At 36.6% G+C, this 18,779-nt stretch overlaps 1 protein-coding gene across 1 annotated transcript in view; it reads left to right on the top strand.

Moving 5' to 3' along the window:
• LOC122798305 (cadherin-7) overlaps window positions 1-16,417 on the top strand; it is a 705,913-nt gene extending 689,496 nt beyond the window's left edge. The window contains exon 12 of the mRNA XM_044067132.1: window positions 15,271-16,417. Coding sequence (XP_043923067.1) covers window positions 15,271-15,764 — 494 coding nt within the window. The 3' untranslated portion in view covers window positions 15,765-16,417. The remainder of the gene's footprint in view (window positions 1-15,270) is intronic.
• Window positions 16,418-18,779: the final 2,362 nt, after the last annotated feature.

The following is an 18,779-nucleotide window of genomic DNA, read 5'->3' as shown; positions in this document are numbered from 1 at the left end:
GCAATGCTTTCCTCCACTCAGCCTGTATTGACAATTTTTTGTTATTTTGTCCTCTGTCTCCTATATAAATGATAATGACTATGACCTACAGCAACTTCCCTCCTGTGTGGTACAGTGCTGAAAACTGATGCATAATATGAAGAGACAATATATTGACCAGCATAGCTTGATGTGAAGAATGCTTGTATCATGTTTAATCTACACAACATCATGATCCATACTTGTTCATCAGATATTGGCACGTTGCCTGCACTGCTAAGGGGCTTTCAATGTTTCTGCATTATCTGATTCCTGATATTCATTGTTGTTTTCTGTTGCTGCCACTATGACTACTAATTCTGTGGGGTCTGGAATTAGTTTTGCTGCAACCATATGGTAAGGATGTAGACCTTCCTAACAGGTGTTTGCATTATGCATCATGGCACATACTGCAAACATTTTGCTGGCTGCCTCAGGGCAGTACTGTAGATATCCAGCAGATGCACTGAGAAAAAAAATGCCTACATCAACCCGAAGGCATGCTCAGTTATATTATGAGTCTGTGCAAAGATGGAGTTGTATTACATTCCTGCAGTGTTTATAGGGCTGCACACTGGTGTTATTAAGGAGGTAGCCAGAATTTCCTTCAACACAACTGCACATATTTTTGACTACATGCATAGTTTTGCATGTCAGTATATGCTTTGAATACTGAGCTAGCACTTATTAAAGAGATGGCTCTGTGTGAAATAACCATGCTGATAATGAATGTATAAGTTAGAGGTATACCATGTATGTGAGTTATTAGAAATAGTGTGCTGTGTGCAAACGCAAACACACACACACACACACACACACACACACACACACACACACACACACACACACACACACACACACACACTCACACACTCACAGACACACACACAGACACACACATAATCTACTGTGGGCTGCTGATTACTTTGCAACTCCAGGAATGGTAGCCTTTCTTATTCATATCACTCTGTGCTTGTAGGGAAGGTGGAGCCTTTTTTGTCATGATTGCCATGTACAGTAGTTGATCTGTTAACCGGGATAGTCTGACTGGACAGAGGTCCATTTACAGCAGAGGCCCGGGGACAAAAGCTCCACAGTTTTGTAACAATACTTAACATCATGAGGCTAAAGACAAGCAAACATATTCATACATTATATCAGGGAGAACATTAAGAGTACAGTGTGTTTACTTGTCTTTAGCGTCATGATGTTAAGTATCCTGGTTAACAAATGTAAAATAAAATAAATAAATAAATAAATAAATAAATAAATGACTTAAACACAGAGATGGAATTTGTGCTTCAACACATATTAGCTGAGTTTGAAAAGTGACCAAGCGCTACTTCTTAGTCATAGTTCCTAATTAATGATTGGCATGAAAATTAGAGCAGAAAATTAAAAAGAATCAGATCAACGACTGTTTTTGTTAGACAAAGAAGAAGGGGCAGCTTGTGCTATTGGACTTGAGGACTACAGCATCTCAGTAAAAAAGAATGAAATGAAAACCAGCTGTAAAAAAGAAAGAAAACAATAAAAACAAACAAGTCCCAGAACTTCAGGCATGCTCACTCATGGCATTTCCCGATATCTGGACTGCTGGTGAACCAGTCCTGAGCATGCAAATAGAATCTGGATTGCTGATGAGATAGTCTGGATTAGGAAGACAACATTCAACAGCAGATATACCAGAAGTCTATGCAGTTGCAACTGCATTGACTGGAAGGGGATTGGACTGCAACATCTGCAGGCTTGGTAGCAGCTTGCTCTCATGGGAAGGGCATTGCTCTCATGGGCTTACTTTGCAGCAATGGAAGGATTATCAACGGACTTTGCTGGCTGGGTATACTTTGCAGCAACTGAAGGAAGGTTGTATGTGTGTGTGTGTGTGTGTGTGTGTGTGTGTGTAATGCCTCAGGTAATTATACCTGGCTGCTAGATAAAACTCAGGAAATATACCAGGTGGCTAGACTCAAACCCTGTACCTTGAGAGCAGGTAGCAAGAGCTTGAATTCCCTACCCACAACCATTCGTGTAATTCTTGCCTCATAGTTTTGTTCTTGTGAAATTTGTGTTTTTCTGGATTTTTAATTCAGTATATAATGACAAGCATTTGAATTTCAGACTACATATTATTCAGAAAGTACATGATAACACAAACCTTTTATTCTAGCAATTTTCTCTTTATAAGATCAATATTTTAAAAATGTCCCTATTTTTAGGGCTGTATTCCCCCATTAATGGCTTTTTCCAGGTTTTTTGTGCTAAGACGTTGAGAGCTGCGGTAAGAACTAAATTCTATGAATATGTTTGGGAGCTGGATCCCCCCATTATTGGGTTTGTCTGGGTGTTTTGTGCTAAGAGGTTGAGAGCTATGGTGAGAACTGAATTCAATAAATGATAGCCAATCAAGTTTCAGTCTACCTATCTTTCAAAATCAGCTGATTTGGCATAGTGGTGTGTTGCTCTCACTGTAGTATACAGGGTCCTGGATCCAAGTATTGGTAGTGAAATGCATGGAGGTAACACACCATTTTATTCTAGAAACTTTCTAGTAACTTTCCAGGATTATACAGACAATGCTTAAAATGTGTCCCTAGTTTTCGGGCTTTTATCCCCCCCAATAAATTTTGACTTTTTCCAGATTTCTTGTGCTTCAAAGTTGAAAGATACAGTGTCAAGTGGATTTTACAAGGAGCTGAGAGATTGATGAGAAGTTTAATGTGGCTTATGCTAAGTCTGCTTGTATGGTTAGCACAACAGGTAGTGTATTTGCTTTTGATGCACAGTATGTAGATGCATCGCTGATACTGTACTGTGTTGTACTTTTAAAGTGGGTGGATGCTGCAGTCCTGAGAATGTCCTCTTTGGCGGAGATACCTAGTAATGATGAACCTGTTATCAGTTTACCATCCATGCCCTATTGCAATATTACTAGCTTATCTTTTTTTAATGTAACATAGGCAATTTATTCTTAAACAGCAACAGGCATTTTATTTATAGATGAAACCATGAAATATAAAGTTGTTTGCTAGCACCAACCTCTTCATTACTTACAGATCTCTTTAATGTGGAATTATTTAGATGACTTTTACTTCTGCAGAGATTGTGCATATTTACTGATACTAGTGGATTGTAGAAGTTTCAGTAGACTTTTATGATGTACATTTTCTGAACTGGGCAGTATTGTTATAGGTTCATATGTTCATAGGTTCATACTTGGCTATCTGCCCTAGGGCATTTATAAGCCTAGCCAGAGTGTGTTTGGCTTTCGCCACCCATTTTAAATTAATTTTGCTATGCCCTTTTTCAAGGTTAGTATACTGTGCCTCTGTCTAACAGTGACACAGAAGTGATACCCGGGGTAAACCTACGATCTTCCATCCAGTCATCAAGATTCCTCTTGAAGAGAGTCAATGAGGGACTCTGCCTAACCTGGACAGGGATTTTATTCCAGAGTGAAGGGAGACTCTGGGTTATGAATCTGTCCGTCCAGCATGTCCTATTTATTTCAGTGCTGAGGTTCAAGTCTCTCGAGCGCGTAGCATGATGGGATTTGGATTTTCTGAGGTGCAGCATGTCCTTTAATTCCGGGTTGGACATGGCTTTATACATCAGGCACAGATCGTCTCTGAGCAGGTGGTATGCCACTGAGTAGAGCTGGAGTTTCTTTAACTGGGCAGCATATGGCATCTGTTTTAGACCTTTGATACTCTTGGTGAGGTAGTTTTGGGGTCTTTCCAGTTGCTGGAGGTGTCTGGTAAGGTACATCCCAAAATGGGCATTGTACTCAGTTATGGGCCTGATGAGGGATGAGTAAAGAGGCACGATGACCTCCCCTGATCTAGATGTGAATCCCTTCATGATTAGGTGGGCTATATAAAATGTTTTTTCTAAGCACTTTGGCCACATGGTTGTCAAATGAGAAATTGCTATCAACTTGGGTCCCCAGGTCCCTAATTACTTTTTCTGTACTTAATGGATTACCACATATGTGGTAATTTGTGGGCACTTTGTTTTTGCCAAAGGGGATGACTATACACTTTTTGGCGTTTAGCTTGAGGCCATGGCTCTGGCACCAGTTGTCTGTTTTTATGAGGCACTTTTGGAGGATGCTTGTGTCAGCTGGAGAGCTGATTATGGTTTGCAGTCATCTGTGAACTTGGTCAGCCACAGTCCTTCTGTGTTGGCCTGTACCTCCGAGAAATATATACTGAACAAGAGAGGTCCCAGGACTGAGCTTTGTGGGATGCCACTTCTAACTGGTTTGGAGTCTGACATGGCTCCAGCAATTCTAACCATGTGGGTTCTGTCCTTGAGGCAGTTTGCAACCCATCTAGTGACATAGCGATTTATATATAAGCTGGTGAGCTTATCTATAATGCCCGAGTGGAGTATTGTATCGAAGGCTTTTGCGAGGTCCAGGTAGGCTGTGTGGACCACCTTCCCCTCTTCAATGGCCTTGGTGACTGTTTCAAAGAAATCAACCAGGTGCAAGAGGCAGGATCTGCCCTTAACAAAGCCGAACTGGGTAGGATCCAGTGTCTGTAGGTCCCCAATATTTTTATTTATAAGGTCCATGATGATCCTTTCATTAGCTTTGCAGACCAAGCGAGTCAGGCTTATGGGGCGATAGTTTCCAGGATCTGTTGAGGCACCACCTTTGTGGAGAGGGACCACTGTTGCTGTACACCACTCTTTGGGTACATATCCTGTAGTAAGGCTGAGATTGAACAGTAGTTTTATGTTTGGGTTTACCTCTTCTTGGAGTTCATGTAGGACACAGCCCGGGACACCGTCTGGTGCCATTGATGCTGTGTTTTTTGCTTTGGAGAGGGCAGCTCTTACCTGAGCATATGAGATGTCAGGGGGGCAGCACTCTGCTGGGATAGATATTTGCCCTTTTGGTGGGGGGGGGGAGTTTCCGCTGAACCTGTCAGCTAGGATGTTGGCAATGTCTGTGGGTTCGGTATATTTTTTGTCATTTTGGACTAATTCTGAGCATATCTGGGAATTCCCACCCAGGTTCCTAACATAACTAAAGAAAGCCTTGTGATTATCCTTAGTGTCCTGTACAATTTTTCTCTCAAAGCTGGCCTTAGACGATTTTATGAGTGCCCGTAGTTTTTTGCTAATACTGATCTGAGATGCCTTCCCTTTTTGGGATTTTGCTCTATCATGTAGTAGCTTCCTCCTTCTATTGTATAGTTTGTTTATGGCTGGGGTCCACCAGACAGGATGTCTGCCTCTGGAGGATTGGGTCTTGGTTTTATTTGGGATTGCATGATCCATGCATTCCTGAAGGTGTTTATAGAATACGTTTATAAAGGATTCTGCAGTCTGGGCCATATTTTCCGCAGGCCCGGGGGCTTTGAAGTATTCCACCTCAGTTTTGAGGAGTGTGAAATTTGCTTTAGAGAAGTTTTTCACTGTGGTTTTCTGGGCAGGGGGTGGGGTCGGGATGTGAATATCCAGTGAGATTAGTTTATGGTCTGATCCTACCAGTGAGGGATACACTTCTGGGCTGGAGCATAGAGTCCCCATGTTGGTGATGATCAGGTCCAGTATGTTTTCACCTCTTATGGGAGTGGTTACAAGTTGTTCCATAGCATTTGAGTTTATAAATTCTAAGAAATTTTGTGCTAGGGTGTTGGAGCTAGAGTAATGCTCCCAGTCTGTGTTTGGATAGTTGAAGTTGCCCAATATAATGGTGTTTGGAGAGACATTCATATTTTCCAGTGTTCTTAGGAAGGCTGAGTGGGGTTCCTGGGTTTGGGAGGGAGGTCTGCAGCAGGTTATAAACTGGAAGGCAGTTTTACCCACTGTTAGTTGCACCTGGATAGTCTCTGATGCTTCGTGCTGTGCCACCAACCTGTAGGTGTGGGTTTCTTTGACAAATATTGATACTCCCCCTCCTTTTGTGGTTCGGTCCAAGTTTTGGGGCCGAAAAGCATGGTATGAGGTATAACCTGGTAGTGCTGGGGTGCTCTCAGGAGCCTTGAACCAGGTTTCTGTTACTGCACAGATGTCGATGTTCTCCATGCTAAGGAGAGTTTCAAGTGCATGCATCTTGAGGTTTAGACTTCTGGCATTGAGTAGCATTAGTCTTAGTTTCTTATCCCTTGTGATATCTATGGAGGTGGGTTTGTCTTTTGAGCCTTGCCTAAAAAAGGCACTATGGGGGTAGCAAAAGCCTTTGCCAATATCCAAAAGCCCAGGGGTGACAGGTGCAAGCCATCCCAAGTGAAGCATCGTGGCTTGTCGAGCATGTCATCCCAAGATGACAGGCATTGGATCCCCTTTGAATGACACCAATACTTAAGCCAGTTGTTGAAATTGATCATCTTGTCTTCATATTGTGGCATCATTCTTGGTGAGGGTAAGATGCTACTCAAGGTCAGGGTCATACCGGCCTGGGCTACATGCTCAGAGAGCTCCTCTATGTCTCTTTTCATGTAGTCCAGGGAGGTACGTCTCAGGTCATTCACACCAGCATGGACAATGACTGAGTCATATTTGTACTTGCCTTGGAGTGACCTGAGTGCTTGTATTATGTGGCGGATCCTAGCGCCCGAAAGGCAGCTCACCATGACCTTCTCCTTGTTAATCCTGGTGAAATTATTGGTGTATGCATTTAATTTCACTGTTTACTGGAAAAAATGTTCAAAGCAATACATTTAAAATGCCCTCTAACAGCTGTACTGTATTATACAAGGAAAATAATTTAATACAATCAGGAAGGTCTATCAAAGAACACATGTATGTTTCCTGTACAAGAGGCCTATGATTTCAAAACAGCCCAATGTTAATCTTTATCTGCCACAGGTCAGATGTATTTTCTTTGAATGTGGGTTTCAATGCTGTTTCAATGAATGTGAGCTTAAAGGGCAGATATGTTTTAATACTAAGTCTATTTCCATTGTGAGACTGCATTGCTTTGTTTAGCAGATGCCTATTAGTGTTTGTGCTCTAAAACATTATAATGTTTATGGTAAATGGGGCAAAATAGCCAAGTAATGGGACATTGGAATAATTGTAGAGGGAGGCCCCATTCGACCATGATTTTATGAGGGAGGAAGGGTGGCAAATTCAGACAGACCCAGCTGAACTATACCTCTTAACTGTCCAGATTTTTGCAGGATGAATAGATTTTTGCTTATTTTTAGTTTGCTCCTCATAAAATGTGTGTTTTTCTGCCAAATCATTTGCGAATGAAGTCAGTAAATAATGACAGACATTGCATTTCAGACTTCATACTCTTCAGAAAAATGCATGCTAAAGCAAGACCTGTTTATTATACAAGAGCAATTTTTAGTACTGTTTGTATGTTCCCCAACATATTTGGCCTTGTTCAGATTTCCTGCGTTAAGAAGTTGCGAGGTGCACGCAAATAAATCAATTTCTAGAATTAGGTATATCCAGACCTCTCAACTGTCCCCAATTTTGGCTCAAAATGTTGCTCTCCCCCTAAGAATCCTGCTGCAAAATGACAAATTTGGAAGAAAACGCGGAGGGTTTACAATTAATACATAATTGTAATGATCAGAGTTATAGCTTTCTTTTAATTTCACAGATCCATGTAGATTCTCTTATTTTGTCAGCTGCTCACGTGGACAGTACTAATATTAAAAAGTGCCCCTTCTTTGACAGGTTCCCAGCTGTACTGTGTGGCTATTTTATACTTTTGCATCACATTTTTTGTCCGTTTTTCATAAAATTGTGGTTTTCTGGCAAATTAGTGGCAAATCATTAAAGATTAAAGTTAGAAAATAATGACAGACATTTGAGCTTCATATTTCATACCCTTCAGAAAATTCATACTAATGCAAGACCTACTATTGTTTTATCTTTCTAAGTTTATAAGAGCAATATTTAAAAATTTTCCTTATTTTGGCACCTTTGTCCCACTTTTGTTTATGGGTTTGTTCAGATTTCTCGTTCTAAGGCTGCGAGGTATGACAAATGTGTCAAGGCCATCACTGTCAGCCAGAGACATTTCAAATTGTGACTTACTTGTTGCACCCCACTCCCCCATGTAGTGACTGTGGATGTGTCCAAGCAAGGCAAGGAGCAGTTATGCAGTGTAAGTTTGCACAGTAACCCCCATCCAAGATAGACACAATTACTACAGTGGCTTTTCATCTGTCCTTGATTTTGCATAATGTTCTGGTTTTCTGTCATATTTTTATACTGTTGATTCATGCTTCTGCTTATTCAGAAAATGCATGTTGTTGCTGTACCTGTTGCTCTGTGTTTAAGTAGCAATGCTTTAATGATCATCAGGTAAGCTTGTCTGAGATTGTAAGATGCAAGTAAGCTTTAATAAGCATACTGTTAAAGAATTACCAACATTGAAAGCCTTTTCGTTGTTGCCATGCAGAGAATATTTACATAACTAGATACCTTACAAGCCTTAGGTATTGAAATGCATATGACAGTATTTGTAATAAAGGACAGGATTACAATATTTTCAGAAGCTCATTACATTCGTTGGAGACTTGCAGTCATCTTTGCAGGCTTTACCTGTAAACTAAACAGAATGCCAATCTATCATGTGTGGTCCATAACCTGTGCAGTAATCTTTTAAGCAATTTATCTTGAGCTTGTTTCTTGTTTGCTGTTCATTTTTACTTAGATCATGTTTTCCCCATGAGACAAGTAGATAGTTGTTGTTAGGCAGCAGGTCTTTTTTGGATAAGAAACATTTTTACAAGTGGGGAATCACAGAGATTGCTACTTTTGGCATATTACTTGGTACTTTTATAAAGCTGAATATAAATTATAATTAGAACTGCAGTGCAAGGAAAAGTGGTTTGAGTTGAGTGCTGCTTGTTTTTTTTATACTTGATTTTGACTGGCATTCCAGTAATGTATTTAAAAAGTAATGTATTTTTTCATTCCTTGCAACCTTTTTGTTTCCATCTAGATATTAAGTATGCTGTCATGCAAAGAATGCACTAAAATATTTTTTTCTTCTACAATTCATTTTTTCTTGGTTGGACTCTCATAATGACAGTTTGGCAGTGGCACCCAGGGCAGCGTATTTAATTAAAGTCCCATTTTTTTCAGTTTTAGCATAGCTCCACCCTTTTCTAGTTGGCCACATCCCTTCCCATTGGCCCCACCCATTCAGCTGTCTCCTGCAGCCCCCTTTGATTTGAAGTCACTAGCCACCAGAAGTGAGAAAGGAATTAAGTTGGCACTGTGACATTTTGAAATCTTTGTGAAAAATAAGGATACATTGAGACTGTGAAGTCTGGGCTGGGAGCAGGGAAGGTGATGTAGAATAATTAGTGGTTACTGGACATTTAAAGCATTAAATGTCAAGTTTTTCTGAAAATAAAAAAAAACAATAAGTAAGTCATTCAATATCTGGGTAATCTAAATAGTGTTTTATTCTGTGGAAATTTAGGCATTTTACACACAACTGTACTAATGCATTCTGTACAGAATTTGGGAAACAGAGAAAATCTGCAGGATTTGTTAGCAATGAATATTTTGGGGTTGACTATCCTGAAATAATATAGTAAAAATGCAAATGTAAGTAAAACTTCTAACTTCTTCCCTTAGAAGAAAGAAATTTCTCAGCATGCCACCTCTGAACCTAAGATAGATGAAGTTGTGTAGAGAAGTCTGTTATATAATTTGTCTCTAATTAAATATAGTTGTGCATTCTGAGGGAGAAATTACCACCAGTGACAGTTGCAAAAAGGTGTTATCTCCAAACCAAACAGTATTTAAAAAAAGCTGTGAAATCACAAAGGAAGATGTGGTTTAAAGGGAGGGACGTGCCCCCTACACAAACATTTTAATGCATTTTGTCAATAGCTGGGTATGGATTAACATACACACACACACACACACACACACACACACACACACACATCTATCTATATATATATATATATATATATATATTGATAGATATACATATCTATATATATATATTGATAGATATACATATCTATATATATATATATATATATATATATATATATATATATATATAGGATGTTTATTTATTGCAAGATGTTTGAAAGGCTTCTCAGACAGAAAAAAAAAAAACACTTGTTTAGATGCATATTTACAAGGTATAGAATACTGGTCCTTCAGCACTGATCTATTAGTACTTTCGGAATAGTTTTGAGCCATGGTTGAAATTTAAGAGGATACTCATTTGGGCTAGAAACATTAATTCCACTTTCTGGAGATAAAAAAATGAAAAGGTAAAAAGGTAAAAATCCTGAAGATGTTGATGTTTCAAGTTGCAAAGATTTACTTATAATACATTCTTAAAGTCCAAAAGGCCCACGATTGCAGTTATATATGAAACAGTTGTTCTGCACACTTTAATTATATTTTTCAAGTAGCAGTTTGTGTGAAGGATATGATTCTAAGGAATTGTTTTTCAGATCACATGGGCTTATCGACAGGTGTAGAAACAGAAAAATAAAAAAATAGTGCGTTTTCTACTTCTTTTTTATATATTTTATATGAATGTATTTTTACACATCATCAAATGAAACATTACATTGACAGAGTTTGTACAGAGGACACAAGAGTTAAAGTTAGCTTATGCATCTTAGGTAGGCTGGTGGTTTTCCTTAAAGATAAAATTATTAAGTGAATATAAATTGCATTTGAGCAGTGCTAAAGTGATGGAGTTTTGGAGAAGTTCAAAATTTATTGCAAGACCACAACAGAGCAGTTTTGAAAATGGAGTTTAAAGACAGATTTATTTGTCTCTCAACTTCTGCCTGGTAGAGGGGCTGAGCATGTAGCGGTGTTATTGGTTAGTTTATTTGAAGTGTAAGTACAGGGAAAGGAGAGGAAGAGGTGGACTAAGAACTGGATCTAGTTTTATGGATACCTCATATTTTCTTAGACAGGAAGTTAGGCAGCTAGAGAAAAAGGTCAGGAAGTGGGTTATATGTTGGCAGAGCAAGGAATGTACAGCGTCTTTGACATTGAGGATAGGAGCTTACCTTTCTGGCCTTCCTTATTGGAGTTGATAAATATAGTTGTTTATTGCAATGAGGGCAGAGGAAGGACTTTTTCCTTCTGAATAAGAAGGGAAGTCATTCCTTTACATCCCTTCCTTCCTACTGGTATACCAAATGTGCAGTGGCCTAGAGTTGTCTCAGTGGGATTGATTGTTGTTTAGTAAGTGTTATCCTAACACTGCTTGTAGATACTTTGGATGTGTGGAAATGAGCATTCTGTCATGCTACCTATACATACTTGTTATTGTATGCAGTATTGAAAAATTGGCCTTTGCTTCAAACTAATAATGAATTGAATTAGTATCATGCTATTTATGGTTTTATAATAAAATCTGATCACATTGGCTATGTCTGTATGGTTATTGTTTTGGGTATGAGGCTCAAGGACAAAAAAGGCACTATTGTTTCTAAAAATGTTACAGGAATTTAATGAGGAAAAAGTAGCATTACAGCTTTATAATTTAAGTATAAAAAGGTAGGACAAGAAGAAGAAATATCACAATTTTCTCTAACAGGTAAAATTAAGTAAAATTTTATATCAGGGGTTATTCCTGAAGAGGGAATTTTATTTGTATGTCTGTCACAATAAGAAGTTATTTTGCAGAGTATGAAGATGTACAAAAATTACAGATGATAAGTCTTAAAATAAAGTTGATTATTTAGCTATTCTGGTGCTATAGCAAACTAAGTCACTACTTAAATCATTAATAGAAACACACAACTGATGTTTATATTTTTAAAGATATTCCAAAAATTTTTAACTCTATCATATTCAAGGACAACATGGAACAGGCCTCACAGACAAACATTTGAGCATATTTTGTAAATAGTTGTATTTGGATTAACCTTGTTAGATGACAAGGCACCCTTTCAATATATTAAATTGAAACTGACACTTAGGAAGGTCCAGACTAAGTCTTCCTCAGGATATGATGGGATGTCTCATTTTTGTTATAAATTGCTAGATGACTGGGAAATATACTTGATGACCAAAAGCTGTAATGAATGGATACTTAAGGGAGTGTTAGTGGGTGTGAAACAGTCTTGTTATTTATTAACCAGTAACTTGAGTATATCAGAAATATATTGGGCTGCAAAATAGTGCATGAAAAAAATAATTATAATTACTAATGTTGGTTACTGTGTAGATTAGACATATAAAAGGTCAATTTTTTCATGCACAATTCATATATATTTTATCAGTTTTAGGTCTTGGAAGAAAATTAAGGAGTTGGACTAAATATACTTATGAAACTTATTTGTAAAACCTTGTGTTAATGGTGATTTGGGTTGATTAATATTTATACTGAGAAGCATATGAAAAGGAGTAGCCAGTTGGTATTATTTTATTTGGCATATACATGATTGAGATGGTGCTTCAAGTTAACACACAAATGTCTACAATACATTTAAAGTTTATCCCTGTAAGTAACATATGCAGATGATATTTTGTTATATGATGATACAATTGAACATTTCAGTCTTTATTAGACATAAAATGAGCAATTCAATTATTTTAAAATTGTATGTACATTATAAAGAATGTATTGGATTTGACGTTCACGGAGAGACAGAGGCAATTTCTTTCTTCAAAGTTTCATTTTTGTATTAGTAATAGAATTTTGCTCTATAAGTATCGTTTAGCAGTAAATAGAAGATATTTTAACAAGTTATGATGAGTAAAGTTAAAAATAGAAAATATGTTCTATTCTTATGAGAAAAAAAAACATTTATTGAAAATATTTATATTTGTATTAGGTAGTTATAAAAAAAAGGTTTGGTTATATCCAGAAAACATGGTAACTAAACTTCTAGTCATTTTCTTTTCTAGTATATGGGGAAATTGATCAAATCCAATTAAAAGATTATATGTTATAGGCATAAGTAGGATGGCAGATTAGATATGATACACCCATTTCTAAGTTATTATTTTATAGCTATGCAAACATTCTTCTTCTTCTTCTTCCGGTTAGGGTCGCCACAGCAGGATCACCTGTCCGCACATTGAATGGCAGAGCCAACCTTCCACAGAAGGCACACTCACATGCACACCTAGGGCCAGTTTAGAGTGTCCAATCCACCTGCAGCATGTCTTTGGGATGTGGGAGGGGAGGACATGTTATAGCTATGCAAACATTATTAAAGGTTAAAAATAATGTATATTTAAGCCTTAATTGACTGTTTATTATTGCCAGATTTTAGAATTTTTCTTAGTCTATAGAAGTAGAAATGACAAGTTTTCTTTAATAAACGAATCAGTAGAATTTATAACAATGAATGGTGTAGCTATGAAGATTTTGTTAATGAACCTGGTTGGGAATAATGAAATGTTCACATATTTAGAAGGTCACGTAATGATGTGAGTCCTTTAAATTTATGTAGTATTTCCTCGGTCATTTAGAACATAAAGATTACCTGTTAAACATCATTATTTTATAAAAATATAAATGAAGGGTATTATTTTTTCATCTACCAGAAACTATTGACCATATTGTTCTTGACTACAGTAGAGTTAATGATTTTGGAATATCTTTACAATTATGAACACCAGTTGTATGTTTCTAGTAATGATTTTACTAGTCACTTAGCTTGTTTTGGCACTGGTATAGCTATGTTTGAAACTCTTATACAGCTGTAAATTTTTTTTGGGGGGGGAAATTTTGTGTGCACATGTGCTAAGGTGTTTTATATAAAAAGTTGGACACAGAACATACTTTTTCGGAAAGCCTCTCTTTTGTACAACTGCAAATCTTTGAAAAAGACTAATGTTATATAATTGTTGAATCTTGGTGAAATAAGGCTAAGTAAAACCCCATTGTCTTTGTTAAGTACTATGGGACCTTTTACACCTTCCCGAGCTACGGCCAACTCAGGCAGATAAGACTTTGGATGAATGACTCATCTGAAGGAATGCACACTCAGGAGTGCAGCGCACCTCCTAAATTGCACTGCAGATTCAATAATGGAAAATTAATTCAGTCACCTGGGATGGGAATGGAACCCACAACATTCTGCTCCTCCAGCACCATAAACAAATATTTGTGTGTGTTTCTACAGTCATTTGCATGAACTGTATGTATCACTGTAAAAGTTGTGCATTCCTGCTTGATCAATGTCTCCCAACTATTTCCAATCTGCAAAGTGGGTAGGGAGGTTGATGTGTTTTGCTAATGACAGCTCTCCCATCTTGGTGGGGGGAAGGGATGTATCATTGACTAGGTGCAGTGACAACGTCTGCAGGATATATTACCTGCAGCAATGACCTTAGAATTCAGCATAAATAATTCATGGAGTTAAGTTGAATGGTTTACTCCCAACCACCTGATTTTTTGTCTCAGTGGAGGTGGTGGCAGTGATGATGAGGTGATCCTGCTTAATGAATGGGCCACTGGGGCTTGGCATTGTTAGGCAAGGGAAAGTCTTGATGCTAATTTGGCTGGTGAACTCCTATAGAAGGAAACAAATTTTAGGAGTCAACTGTGATGTGGATGGGTCCATTGTACACCCACAGTTTTGGATCTGGTGAACACTCACTGATGAGGTTTGGATCTGATGAACACTCACTGATGAGGTTCTTGTCAATGAGTGGGCCAGTTATTTGAAGGCAGAAGAGTCACTGGTTGAGTCAGTTAAACCAATTTTGGAGTAAACAAAATGAGATACCATTACATTTAAGATGTATAGTATTTATGAAATCACACACTTGCATGAAACTGTAGCATTGTTGGTTTAGCAAATTTCTATTACTTAGATGTGACTCTGTGACCAACACTGATTACATTAAAAAAAAAAAAAAAAAATATATATATATATATATATATATATATATATATATATATATATATATATATTTTTTTTTCATAATAATATCCTTTCACTGTAACATTATTTGCAAAAGTCAGCTCATGGAATGCCAATATCTACTTTTTCAGTCAATAAAATGTTGTCCACATAACTTGCTTTGAGGTGGAAAGACGTTGGGGTAACATGTTTTTTATAACTTTTTTTATGTTATTATTCTTGTGTGACCTAAATGAATCCATCAAGCATAGTTTATATTTGATTTTGCTGGTCCTAGAAATTATCATGCTACATTACATCCTGTTTCTCTTTCTTGTTGCTTGTTGTTAGAGATCTGCACAGTGAGCCCATTTGATTACATTTCTGTTTTACAAGATACTGTGTTCCTTTGCAGATGAAATGAGTGGAATAGTTACATAATGAGTAAGAAATAATCACTTCTGTTTTGCAGTGCTCATCCTGTTGATAGTGACGATGAGAAGAAGGAAAAAGGAAACATTGATTTTTGATGAAGACAGAGACATCCGAGAAAACATAGTTAGATATGATGATGAAGGGGGAGGAGAAGAAGATACGGAGGCTTTTGACATGGCCGCTTTAAGGAATCTCAATGTTATGCGAGACACCAAAGCTCGAAGGGACGTGACTCCTGAAATACAATTCTTTTCACGTTCGACATATAAAAGCCTTCCAGATAATGTCATTTTTAGGGAATTTATATGGGAAAGATTGAAAGATGCTGATATAGATCCATGTGCACCTCCATATGACTCCCTACAAACATATGCATTCGAAGGAACTGGTTCTGTAGCTGAGTCTCTGAGCTCTTTGGATTCAGTCAGCTCAAACTCTGACCAGAACTATGATTACCTCAGTGATTGGGGTCCTCGGTTTAAAAAGCTGGCTGACATGTATGGCACTGCTAATGACCACCTCTTTTCATAGCTTTGGGAACTTCTTAATCAATGCACTGAAACCAACAGAGAGTACTCAGCAATGACTACAAGGAACTGTATATTATTAACTGTTTTAAATCTTTTGGGTACTGCTGGCCTAGAAAAAAAGCCACATCCTTTAGATTTTTCCAGAGACTGCACTACTACCAGAATCTGAGATTCTGTTGGTATTTTTCATACCATGCGGTTAACTGCTTTTCAATGGATAAATTTTAGACCATCTTTTTATCTGCAAACGTGACTCTGCTCAGAGAGTCAGCAGGACACTGTGACTTGAATAAACTGACTACACTGGTGATGCCTTTCTGGGATTATAAACATAAAACAAATATGTCTCTACTATTCTTAACATTGTAAAAACAACATTACACTCTTACATCATTATTTTCCTCTGGATAATGAAAGAAATACAGAGACTATTTTGGTAGAGAACATATTAATTTTATACTGAATATGTCACTTCTTAAAAGCCAACTAGCTTCATATATCTGATGTTATTTTTTTTTGTAAAGGGGTTACAGGATATTTGCATAGATTTTACAATATTGCTAATACCTGTAAATCAACACATTTCATTTACTTTAATTTAATTTTTTTTGTCATGATGTTTTGATTTTTGGAATAAAAGTTATATAAAATAGACTGCTGTCTTTCTGTAATCATATGTTTGCTTTTCTTGAGTGACAAAATGTCACTGAGTTGGCATCTTATTCAAGTTTACACTCTTCATTTCTTTTGTTTTATTTCCATTTAATATTCTGGATTTATTTTGCTAATGTTGCAGTTTAGTACATAATTAACTTAGAGTGTGCTGCTAAGAATACTTAGACAGCAACCTGATTTTAAAGTAAGCCGTCTTTTTTTAAATATATATTTATCTATCCATACTTATAGACACATAAATATATGTACGCTTACTTTATATAGTTTCACAAAAATAATTTAACCTCTTTTATAATATTTTGGTATATGTTTTGCATAAAATAATTTGACTGTGTGCTGTGAATAGCCATATTATTCTGATTCTGTCAGTGTAGCCAGAAAAAAAATTAATCAAAATTCATTGCCTAATTGCTGTGATATTAGTGACTAAATTTTACACGACACATTATCATATTACAGAAAGGTTGCTTATTCTGAGGTCCATGGTTATAGGCTAATTAAATGCTTTTTGTGCAAAGATATTAATATCATTAACAATATACTGTGAGTTAACTAATGTTTAGGCATTTTATGGCAGGAAGTGAGCAGTTGTTGCTACATAACTTCATTTGTACTTTGAAAGATTAACCTACAGAAAAAAAATCAAGGTCTTTGCTGACCAAAGGAGTGGACGTTTTAAAATGTGCTGACATTTTTGTCTCCTGTGTCAGAAACATGAGAGAAATGAAGCATGAAAAAGAGAAATTACAGTAAAGCAATGTGTCATCAGCAGCATTCCTTTACAGGATGAGGAGAGACACAGCTACAAGGGCATGCGGCCTTTCCAATCCATTAATGTGTCTGAGGGATTTGAATGAAATCTTTGAAGACTGAATTTTCAAAAGAAGGCTACTTACACACACACACACGATGGGTCCCTGATGTCAGATTAAGTTCCACCAAGGTCACAGCTTCTGTAGTTTCCCAAGACATTAAAGAAGTTGTGCCTCCTTTTTATTCTCAGTTGTTCAAATCACTGGTTAGTGCTCGTTTTTAAGTTTATCTAGTTCTTTAACCCATAAATGACCTTTTACAATCCTTCTACTTTAATGATAGAAGAAATGAAAGACCTGTTGATCATTTCCCAAAAGAACAACATATTCCTGTCTAGCTTTTACAAGACTGTCTAGTTTATATTATGTATTTTAGTACATATACATCTTTTAATGTAAATGTAAAAAAAAACATTTCATTGTCAAGTCATTTAGTGTGCATGTGCATAGAGATTATGCTGATACCATGGTCAGATTGTAGTAAACTGAACTAGTGAATCAAATGATAGCAACGTGTAGAAGAACACAACATATATTCAGTGAGATCATCAGCTGTGATGTCCAACAATTCTTCACTGCATGACACAATGCATCAGTAGTAGAAACAGTACAACCTGGATTGGGAAAGCTTAACTCCTATTTATGTTATATATGGACAGTGATGGTATTTGCTATGTGATATCATCTAATTTTGATGCTGGAAGCATTGTGATGTATCATGAGTTTCAAGTATACTAACATGTACATTTTACAGGAAATTAAAATCATGTGTGTGTGTGTGTGTGTGTGTGTGTGTGTGTGTGTGTGTGTGTGTGTGTGCGTGTGAGTGTGTGTGTGTGTGTGTGTGTGTGTGTGAATATATATATATATATATATATATATATATATATATATATATATATATATATATATATATATATATATATATATATATATATATATATATATATATATATATATATATATATATATATATATATATATATATATATATATATATATATATATCTTTATAAAAGGGGTTGGGGTGGTATAATGGTTAAGGTGTTTGCCTCACAGACACAAGGTACAGAGTTTGATTTGAACCTTTGGAAGGTAAATTGGGTAGGCTTAAAATGGTCCACAAGGGAAGCTAGCCTAGTACTTACCTATGGACCTATATATGAAAAATGTAAAGACGTTTCTCAGAAGATGAGTAAGCTTGTGTCTTTTAAAGTTTAGAATTAGTAAAATAACATGTTGTCTTCTCTGCTGTCTAAATTGAAGCATGGTTTCACAACAATGATTCCTATTTCTGTAAAAAAACATAGTTAAGGACAAAAACAGCATTTGCTGTATATCAGACTCACACAAATGAATATTACATCAAGATGATGCTTTATTAAAATGCATTGATCTACAGCTCAGGTCATATATGATAAGCTGGATGCATTGTCTGCTGAAACTCACTTTATTTAATTAATATTTTAATGATTTATTATTTATTGGCATTTTTTATGGGGAAAGTCTGACTGAACAGTGTCATTTTT

Source organism: Protopterus annectens, chromosome 3.part1 (assembly GCF_019279795.1).
Source record: "Protopterus annectens isolate FY-2018-M chromosome 3.part1, PAN1.0, whole genome shotgun sequence".
In the NCBI taxonomy this organism is placed as follows: domain Eukaryota; kingdom Metazoa; phylum Chordata; order Ceratodontiformes; family Protopteridae; genus Protopterus; species Protopterus annectens.
The sequence above is the reverse complement of the archived record's forward strand: the minus strand, read 5'-3'. Positions and strand labels throughout refer to the sequence as shown.